Raw genomic sequence first — 11,167 nt, forward strand, 5'->3', positions numbered from 1 at the left:
AAACAAATGGAAAGGTAATGTTAATGAGTTAACGTACGTTTAGACGGAGTAGATGAGAGGGAGAAATCTAAGAATAAAACTTAACCCTAATATTGACGTATATACTTCGAATATAGAGGGGAGAAAAATAGTGATTTGAGAAGTGACAACAAATGATTGGAAAAATAAAAAAAACGAGGGTGCTATAAATCGACTTTTGGCATAACGTACGTTTAGACAGGGTATTGTCAAATAAAAAGGTAATGTAATTTTAATGGGATAGCGTACTTTTAAACAGGGCAGATGAGGGAGAAAAGGTAAATAATAAAATTAAACCATAATATTAAAGGATATTGCCTGTGAAAATAGAAGAGAGATAAATAATAATTTGACAAGTGACAACTAATGATTGGCAAAATAAAAAACAAGGGTGCTACAAGTCGACATTTGCCTAATATAAAGGAAAAAAGCAATGTTAACCGGTTAACGTACTTTTAAACTGAAGGTGCGGGAACCCAGGCTGAAAGGACTCGTCTGGTTGGGATCTCAGATAAGGAGACCGCAGCAAGGTTGGCTCCTTCCCAGGGTTCACCAAAGCCGCCAACAGTTTTCACGAGGCAATCTTTTGATTTCCTGTTTAAGCAGTTGATGACTTTGGCGCCCTTCTGCATGAAGGCACTGCCAAACTGACGATCCCCCTGGTCCGACCCACAGACGATAGCCGACCAAAGGGCTCATTCAAAGAGAAACCAATGACCATCACTAATCCTGTCATGAGGATCAGATTTGTCAATGATTGCCACCTGAAGGTTTTCGTTGCTGGGGTCTCGACAGATTCCAAGTCGCAGATTGTCTTTGAAGTTTATTGTCGGCAATTGCCGCCACAGGACCTGTTGAAGTCAGGCTTGAAATCGGTGGGTCAACAGGGTCTGTGCTTCCATCGAAGTCTGCCCAACTGGTTGAAGATTTCCTTACTTTGCTCCTCTAAACTATCGCGGATAGCATTAAGAGTCCCGTGCAGGTCGTCCCCTCCCACAACTACTGACCTGTCACCATTTTTCCTAGCATTTTTTTCTGAGTTATCGGATTTATGCTACACACAATAGGAATATTCGATTAGTGGAATATCAACCTAGTTATCCCTAAAATGAATAGTCCCTTTAGTACAATTGTCCCCTTAGTTCAATCATTCATTTTAGTTCAATCATTACTAACTCCAGTACAATGTAAATGTAATATAAAACTTGCAAATTCTTTTCATAAATATAAAGGATTTTATTTCACATATATGCTATAAAATTGACATATAAAATGGAGTATATTTTGTCAATGTAAACGCACTTTAAACGGACAATCACATAAAACATATACAATCGCACACACACCCATAACTTCAAAACACAACCAAGCCAGTTCACTACACCAAAGCCGTTCGACAAACGGAATCAGCTGTCAATCATGCCATTAGTTCATTACAGTGAATCATCCCAATTTGAACGGAGTTCGTTCAGGGAAAGACACAACTCTCGATAGTAGTTTTTTTCTTATTGTTTGCCATTAAATCAATAAACAATCTATAAAAATCGGGGTAAATATTTATTAAATTTGCAAAGATACCAACCACGGCGAAAAATTCTTTACAGACAATTGAAAAACACTCGCAAAAGAACAAGAAGAAAAACACATTGAAATTGTAATTATAAAAAGAAGAAAAGAAAAAACGTACTCATGATATTCTCAAGCATTTGTTGTTGTTGCTGTTGTTAGTGATTCTAGTGAGAAAGAATGCACACAAGTGAGAAGTAAAAAAATAAAAGAAATACGTCGTCCGTCGTACGTACGTACGGCTTTGCATCAAACAATTGTCATTCTCAGCTGGAAGAAGAAATAGGAAATTTTTGTAGGGCAGGCAGCAGCAAAGAAAACTATTAAAACCCTTCAAGAAAATAAAGGAAATTATTTTGTGTTTTATTATAAATTGGAAATTAAATAGAAAAAATGGTTCGTGTTTTCCTTTTGCAACAACAAAGCCAATCACATTAAAGTAAACGTAGAGCAGCCAAATCAAAGCCGGTCTGCAAAAAAGCAAAAACCAAGTAGTGTTCGCCGTGCATGCCCCAACAAGAAATTCAATGTGAAGTTTGCATATATTGGGAGAAAAAGAATCAGCTGAAATTATTGCAATAACAACAAATACTCGAAATAATACTAATTTTATTGGATAACTTAAAATTCAATTGTAATTGAGATATATAATTTATTCCATCAAGTAGTACCTCCTACCCATTTTTTGGCCAACACCTAAAAGTATACTTCAATTAAAAAAATATTTTTCATAATATTCTTTATTTTTGTATTTTTCAGGGGTTTGTTTAATCACGCTTTTTTGTGGTAATCCTTTCGTTTTTTGCGAACTGGTGAACTGTGTGTGCGTGTGTGTGTTTTGCCGAGATTTGGTGTGCATGTGCGTTTGTGAGTGGGTTTTGTGGAGTTGAATAATTCAGCCCTGAACCACACACAGAAAAATCATATTCACATCGTTTAGCACAAAAAAAGAAAACCCCGAAATAAATCCAGAAACAAATATGCCCCGCGGTAAACGTCGTGCCAATCATGATATGGGCGATGATGATCGCCAAACATCAAAAAGACAACGCAACACATATGCAACAGCGACAGCAACGGCACAAAACACAAGTAGCAGGTAAGTATTTTTCCGAGGGGACAAAAAATTTTTGAAAATAAAAAATTATCATCTTGGCCCTTAATGTACTCTAGCTAAAGTAAAAAGCTCTAAAATCTGTTTAATGGTTAATTTCATTTGAAAGCCAAAATTACCTCAGGTCATCGCGCTACGAGAATGGTGTCAAGAGAAATTTAATTCTACACCGAATTTCACCACAGGTCACCGACCAGAAAAAAACTTGTAGATATAAAATTTATAGTCAAAAAATATCGATTTAAATTTGATAAAATTTAATCAAATGTAATATTTTTAGGTTCGTACCCAAAATGACCTGAAGACCTAATGCTGCGGGATTGCTGTCAACAAGAAAAATATTCTACACCAAATTTCAGCACAGGTCACCGACCAGAAGAAATTTGTAGGCCCAACATTTATAGCCGCAAAAATCGAATTTATATTGGAAAATGAAGCTCTCCATACTGACCTAAGAATTTTGGTCGATTTTCATATTTTTGGATTAATATTTTATTAAGTAACTGCATTTGATAGGAATTTTATGTGGACCTTCAAGTACCTTAAACGCCATTTATAGACCTGAGAGCGTTAAACAAATCAAAATATAGCCATTTTAAAGGTTAAAGCAGAAATCACCTAAGAACATCACGTTACGAATTTGGTGTTAAACGAAATAATGTTCTACATCAAATTTCACCACAGGTCATCGACCACAAGAAATCTGTAGATATAAATTCAAAGGCCATAAAATATCGATTTAAATTTGAAAATATTTAATGTAATGAAAATTTTCAGGTTCGAAACCAAAATTCACCTCAAGACATCATGGCATGGGCTTGGTGTCAATGGAAACTTTATTCTACATTAAATTTCACCACAGGCCATCGACCACATAAAATCCGTCGGTGTACACTATATAGCCATAAATGTCACATTTTAAGGTTAGGTTTGACATTTTTCGTTTTGGGGCCTAAATGACCGCATAACATCACGCTACGAGGTTGCTGTCAATGGAAAAAATATTCTGTACAAAAATCTACAACAAAATTTTACTATAATTAACCGGTCACAAGAGATTTCTAGGTTAAAATATATTGTGAAAAAAATCCACCTTTTTAAGGTTATGTTTTACAATTTTAGATTTGGTGGCTAAATGGCCACAGATCACCATGGTATCAATGGGAAAAATATTCTACATGTAATTTCACTTCAAGTCTCTGAACAGAAGAAGTCTGTAGATGTAATATATTTTGATAGAAATGCCTCATTTTAAGGTTATGTTTTACAATATTCGATTTGGTGCCCAAATGACCTCCAAACATCATTCTACGAGTTTGTTGTCACTAGACAAATTATTCTACATTAAATTTCACTATATATCACCGGCAACAAGAAATGTATAGATTCAAAATATATAGTCATAAATAGCCCATTTTGAGGTTAGGTTTTATATTTTTCGATTTGGTACCCAAATGACCTGAAATCATGATGCTACGAGGTTGCTGTCAATTGAAAACTTATTCTTCATTAAATTTCACTATAAGTCGTCGACCATAAGAAATCTGTAGATATAAAATATATAGTCATAAATAGCCCATTTTGAGGTTAGGTTTTACATTTTTTGATTTGGAGCCCAAATGACCTCAAATCGTCATGTTACGTGGTTGACGTCAATGGAAAACTTATTCTACATTAAATTTCACTATATGTCACCGGCAACAAAAAATCTGTAGATATAAAATATATAGTCATAAATAGCCCATTTTGAGGTTAGGTTTTAAATTTTTTGATTTAGAGGCCAAATGACCTCAAATCGTTATCTACGAGGTTGATGTCAATGGAAAACCTATTCTACATTAAATTTCACTATAAGTCAACGGCCACAAGAAATCTGTAGATATAAAATATATAGTCATAAATAGCCCATTTTGAGGTTAGGTTTTACATTTTTTTTCGATTTGATGCTCAAATGACCTCAAATCGTGATACTACGAAGTAGGTGTCAATGGAAATCCAATTCTACATTAAATTTCACTATAAGTCGCCGACCACAAGAAATCTGTAGATATAAAATAGATGGCCATAAAAATCAATTTTAAATTTGATATAGGACATATATTTTTTGCTAATATTTGTCTATCACACATGGCTCTGATGATGACGATGTCGATGATGCTGCTGCTATTGTTGACTCAATATAAACAAATGTCTTTCCCCAGTCAAAATGGCAGCATCAGTCTATGAGGAAAGAGAATTTCTTTTGACCATGATATTCAAAACAGGCAACAGCAGACACCTTTTGTTTTTATTCTCATTAATTGGCAGTTGTTGTTTAGATAATTTAGTTGAGCGTGAGCGGAGACAGACAACAGACAGTGTTTATTTTATTATTATAAAATAGCAAGGAAACTATTTTTAGAACATAAACACAACATAACAAAACAAAAGAAAACAATAGAAAAGAAAATTAAGCATCAAGAAAATAAAATATAAATTTACAAGGAATTCTAATAAAATTAATAAATTGTTTTTCAAATCCTCCTCATAAAATTTTTTGTTAATGGATACGTAAATAACATTTTCGAAAATGCATATTTGCAAATTTCTTAACTCATTTTATTTTCTGTTTTCTTTTTTTTTCAGACGTCACATACGAGCCGAGGACACCTTTAGCCATAAAAGATGTTTAGCATGGTTTAGAGAATACACAAATCCTGACGAGGATACATTGGGTTAGTTGTTGTTTGCCTCCTTTTATTTTTTTATAATTTAATTAATTAAAATTAATTTTTTAAGGTCCCGATGGCATGGAAAAATTTTGTGAAGATATTGGCGTCGAACCAGAAAATGTTGTTATGCTAGTATTGGCGTATAAAATGGGTGCCACACAAATGGGCTTTTTCAGCCAATACGAATGGCTTAAGGGTCTAACCGAATTGGAGTGTGATTCTGCTGTTAAAATGCAATCAAAATTGGATTATCTAAAGAGTATATTGAATGATCCAAATGTATTCAAAAGTATATATCGTTATTCGTATGATTTTGCAAAGGTAAGTATGAAAAATATTTAGAATTAATTTTAAAAATTATTTTTAAGAGGGCAACAGGTGTGGAACACTCATATACAAGTTGGAAAACAAAGAAGAAATATAGAATTTGAGGTTAATTTCATAAGTTTTTCTGTTGCTGGGCCATTTTACCCCGAGTCAATCATGATAGACGCATGGCGCCAATGGAAAAAAATATTCTACATGAAATTTTAACAGATGTCAGCGACCACAAGAAATCTGTAGATGTGATATATATGGCCATAAAAATCGATTTTAAATTAGTTAAATATAAAAAAATGTTAAATACATAGATTTTTCTGTTGCCTGCAATTTTACCCCAAGTCAATCATGTTAGGCGCATGGTGTCAATGGAAAAAATATTCTAAATGAAATTTCAACATATGTCAACGAACACAAGAAATCTGTAGTTGTGATATATATAGCCATAAAAATCGATTTTAAATTGGTTAAATAGAAAAAAAACGGAATGAAAAATACTTTTTAAGGCCAAATATATAGATATTTCTGTTGGTGACCATATTACGCAGAACCAATCATGTTAGGTAGTCGGTGTCAATGGAAAAAAAATTCTACATCCAATTTCACCACAGGTCACCGACCACAAGAAATCTGTAGATGTGATATATATAGCCATAAAAATCAATTTTAAATTTGTTATATCGAAAAAATGAAACGAATAGAATTTCAAGGTTAATTTCAAAGGGGTTTCTGTTGATGGCCATTTCACCCACAGTCAATCATGTTAGGTGCATGGTGTCAATGAAAAAATATTCTACATCAAATTTCACCACAAATCACCGACTAGTAGAAATCTGTAAAAATCCATTTTAAATTTGTTATATAGAAAAATGAAATTCTGGATTTTTGTCTAAGATTTTTGGCGATTTACACATTTTTTCGAATTAATTGTACTAATTAATTATAGTTAGAATGCATTATGGACAAATTTTGTGGAATATATTAGACGTCAGATGACTCTTGGTAAAGGGCCTTGTTGATCCATTTTTCCAAAATCGTGTTATATTTCCCTTAAAACGGACTCCTATCAATGTTCTACAAAAAGATTCGTCATAAAATAGTACTATATGTCTTCAAATACATCACATCTCAAACATAAACCTAGAAAGAGATACAGTTCAAAATTTGTCTCATTTTAAGGTTATGTTTAAGAATTTTCGATTTGGTGACCAAATGACTTCAGATCATCATGCTATGAGAATGATCTCAATGGGAAAAATGTTCTACATCAAATTTCACTATAGGTCACTGAACAAAAGAAGTATGTAGATATAAATTTAAAACCCTAAATTTCCCATATTAAGGTTATGTTTTTCGAATTTTCGATTTAGTGACCAAATGACCTCAGAACACCATGTTACGAGGTTAGTATCAATGGAAAAAATATTTTACATTTAATTTCACTATAGGTCACTGAACAGAAGAAGTCTGTAGCTATAATATAAATAGACAAAAATTAGGCATTTTAGGTTAGGTTTTTCGAATTTTCGATTTGGTGCCTAAATGACCTCAGAACATCATTCTACGAGAATGCTATCAATGGAAAAATTATTCTACATAAAATTTCACTATGAGTCACCAAACAAAAGAAGTCTGAATATATAAAATATTTAGCCAGAAATACCACATTTTGAGGATAGGTTTTCTGAACTTTCAATTTGGTGCCCAAATGACCTCAGAACATAATTCTACGAGGTCGATGGAAACTATATTCTACATTAGATTTCACAAAGTCCCCGAATACAAGAAATCGGTAGAAATACTTTTTGGCAAGAAAAAAAAAATCAATTTTAAATTTTTCTTTAATTATTTTTCCTTTTTTATCTTTTTCCCGCCTACAGGATTCAGATCAGCGCAGCATGGATATTAATACAGCCAAGGCAATGCTACAATTGCTGTTAGGCAAACATTGGCCACTGTATCCACAATTTGCACAATTCCTAGATCAATCAAAGTACAAAGTCATAAATAAAGATCAATGGTGTAATATTTTGGAATTCTCGCGTACCATAAATAATGATTTAACAAATTACGATATTGATGGAGCATGTAAGTTTTTATGAAAAAAAAAATTAAATTTATTTTAATAATTAATTAAAATTATTTTTTTTTCTTTAGGGCCCGTTATGTTGGATGAATTTGTGGAATGGCTACGTTCAATACGCACATGTTCGAGTACAACATCAAGCTGAAATTTTTGGTATAATCCCTATTATCATCATTAGTAACAGTACAGTACATGAAAAACAGATGAATGAACATCAGCCACAACAACAACTAAACACCACCAATCAACCAACCATACCATACTAAATTTAGTAGCAGCTCCTTGAATGATTTGTCCCTAACCTGACCCAAAAAAAAAACTAATGAATTATTTTCTTTAATTCATTTTCCCACCTATTTTTTTCTATTTTTTTAACCTAAAACCCTAAACAATTTTTTTTTTGGAAATCAAATTTTTAAAGCAAAAATATCAACAAAAATGGAAATTAATTAAGATTCTTCAAAAAAATTAATTATGCAATTACCAAAATATTAATAAAGTATATAGAGATACAAAAATTTCATTCAGAAACAAGTAAAGAAAAAAAATAACTCCTTAAAAAAAATATTGAACTCGAAAAAAAAATAAATTATCCTTAAGATAGATTTTTTTGTCAACATCAGATAGAAACAAGGGCTCACTCTTACACCCTTTTTTATATACACAAACTAAATTCCTTCTCTGTAACACCTATACCTTCCAAATAACCTCCTCCCTCTCTCTCTCTTTCTCTTTCCAACACTGTGGTCAGCCAGTCAAATTAGATATTTAAAATAAAACAGAAAAAAGTCACTTCTTTTTGTATGGATTTGATGTAAAATGTGCGTTATATGAATAAGTTACTTTAATATACAAAACAAAACAGGAAATAAATCAACCCCTTCCTCCCTAGGGAAGGGGAGGAAATGTAAAGCTTGAAAAAATAAATTGATTGATCATGATACTATCAAAGCAATGAAATGCAAAAAACAAAATCTAAACATTCTATCATTTTGAGTGAAAGACAGACAACAACCTTTAATTGATATGTGAAAAGCAAAAGAATGATATAAAAACAACAACAACAAAACCAACCTAATTTTTAATTTATAATTTAAGATATTTAATAATAATAATAAAAACAAAAACAACCACAACAATATTGATACATCCAGGGTTTAAAATGCAGCATCAAAAAATATTAGCATTAGTCTTACAGAGCTACTGCTAAAAAATATTGACATTATGACTAAATCAGCAAACGGCTAGCTTTTTTAGTTCGTAGCATCCGTGCTAAGCACGTATTGCACATGCGAGCTTTTTTTGTTATGACTAATCGGCAGTATATATTCATATTTCGCTGCCGACGAATAATCAGCCGAGGGTTGTTTTTATGTTTGTGTGTTGCCAACGCAGAATTAGAAAAACGGCATTTCATTTTGTGCGTTTTTATTTAATTTAAGCTTGTCAAATCGCAATTAAAACTGTCAATAATAGTACTAAAAACTAAATAATATATTAAATTAAACTCTTTTGCAAGTATTACTAATTGTCTTTGTTCGAAAAAATGAAATTATCATAATCGCCATTTTTAATTATCTCATTTAATTTATAAAATATCAATGGGCAACACTGAACTCGAAAAATGCTCGGGTTTTGTTTGCTAAAAATCTTGCTAAGCAGCCACAGTCAAGGTGCTTAGTCTTCATTGTAAGCTTTGGTTGTTAGTCGCGTTGACAATTATGTTGTAGTTGTTCATTGCTATTTTGTAGCTGCTGACAAGATCAAGAAGCTTTAGTTTTGCTTGCTAAAATTATTCGTAATGTATTGCTATTTGTTGCAGTTGTGCTTGGCTGTGCTGCATAGTTTGAGGATGAATTTAGTTAGCAGTGCGCCAATTTTCTGTGTTTTTGCTATTTTGGCGTTAGCATTTTAAACCCTGGATACATCATAACATGCATTTTTATTTTTTCAACATAACCCCAATTAAAATAGCCAATTTATTGATATATATTATAGCTAGACATTTCTTGTGGTCAGGGACCTATAGTGAAATTCAGTGCAGAATATAGTTTCCATTGACACCAACCATGTAGCATGATGTCCTGACGTCATTTCGACACCAAATTGAAATTATTACATTTCTTATTATTTTTTGGTCGTGGACAATTTTAATCTACATTTTATTCCTATGTGTATTATTTCTAGAGATTTCTTCTGGTCAGGAACCTATAGTGAAATTTAATGTAGATTATAGTTGCCATTGACATCAACCTTGTAGCATGGTGTCCAGGGGGGCTACTCTGTATTGCGATGCGTGAGAAAAATTGTAACGTATCGCGTAATTGGTACTCTCTAATTCGTTTTCGTATCTCCTTTCGCATCTACTTTACGCAAATGTAGCATCACCGCACTCTGTAATACGAAAACGCATGTCAAACTCGTTCGTTTATCTTGCGTTAATAAAATAGCAAACGCAAAGGAAGCGAAACATATAAGTAAGCTCCATTAAAGACTTTATTCATATATAAATTGTAAATTATTTTAAGTAAAAGGCAAAAAATCACAGTTACAGGTATAGTGGAAAATATATAGAAGTGGAAACTATATAGAATATAGTTTCCACTAACACCAATTTCGTAGGATGATGTCTTCATGGCATTTGGATACCAAATTTAAAATTAACCAAAATAAGCTGTATTACATTTCTATTCTTGTCCCTGGGTCCTCATTAGAGTATTGATGTACTTAGAGGCCCACAGTAGAATTTCATAGAGAATATTTCTGTAGAACATTTTGCCATGATAGAAGCACGTTTTGTGGGAGATATAATCAAAATGCTGCACACAGACCTTCTGTAGGCCATTTTTCCATATATTCAATAAAAAATGTAAATTTTTTGCTATATGTACTATACCTAGAAATTTCTTCTGGTCGTGGACCTATAGTGAAATTCGATGTAGAATATAGTTTCCATTGACACCAACCATGTAGCATGATGTCATGAGGTCGTTTCGGCACCAAATTGAAAACTAACCTATAAAAATATGTATTACATTTCCTATTGTTTTTTTGGTCGTGGACAATTTAAAATTTACATTTTATCCCTATATATACTATACCTAGAGATTTCTTCTGGTCATGGACCTATAGTGAAATTCGATGTATTATATAGTTTCCATTGACACCAACTATGTAGTATGATGTCCTGAGGTCATTTGGACACCAAATTGAAAATTAACCTATAAAAAAGGTGTATCACATTTCTTATTGTTTTTTTGGTCGTGGCCAATTTAAAATGTACATTTTATTTCTATATATAGTATATCTAGAGATTTCTTCTGTGCATGGACATATAGTGAAATTCAATGT

General features: G+C 32.4%; 1 protein-coding gene across 1 annotated transcript; it reads left to right on the forward strand.

Annotated features, from left to right (window-relative positions):
* Window positions 1-2,560: 2,560 nt before the first annotated feature.
* Window positions 2,561-7,999, forward strand: LOC133333273 (DCN1-like protein 5). Its single transcript, XM_061541591.1, has 5 exons — window positions 2,561-2,683; window positions 5,324-5,412; window positions 5,477-5,730; window positions 7,611-7,818; window positions 7,888-7,999. The coding sequence occupies exons 1-5, from the start codon at window positions 2,565-2,567 to the stop codon at window positions 7,959-7,961; spliced, it is 744 nt and encodes a 247-aa protein (XP_061397575.1). The 5' UTR covers window positions 2,561-2,564; the 3' UTR covers window positions 7,962-7,999.
* Window positions 8,000-11,167: the final 3,168 nt, after the last annotated feature.

This window comes from Musca vetustissima, unplaced genomic scaffold (assembly GCF_032173495.1).
Source record: "Musca vetustissima isolate MV318-11 ecotype Yass unplaced genomic scaffold, APGP_CSIRO_Mvet_v1 utg22976, whole genome shotgun sequence".
Classification (NCBI taxonomy): domain Eukaryota; kingdom Metazoa; phylum Arthropoda; class Insecta; order Diptera; family Muscidae; genus Musca; species Musca vetustissima.

Coding starts and splice junctions, on each gene's coding strand:
- LOC133333273 (XM_061541591.1), top strand. CDS start 2,565: ATGCCCCGCGGTAAACGTCGTGCCAATCATGATATGGGCGATGATGAT. Junction 5,731..7,610: donor ATTCGTATGATTTTGCAAAG/GTAAGTATGAAA, acceptor TCCCGCCTACAG/GATTCAGATCAGCGCAGCAT. Junction 7,819..7,887: donor TTACGATATTGATGGAGCAT/GTAAGTTTTTAT, acceptor TTTTTTCTTTAG/GGCCCGTTATGTTGGATGAA.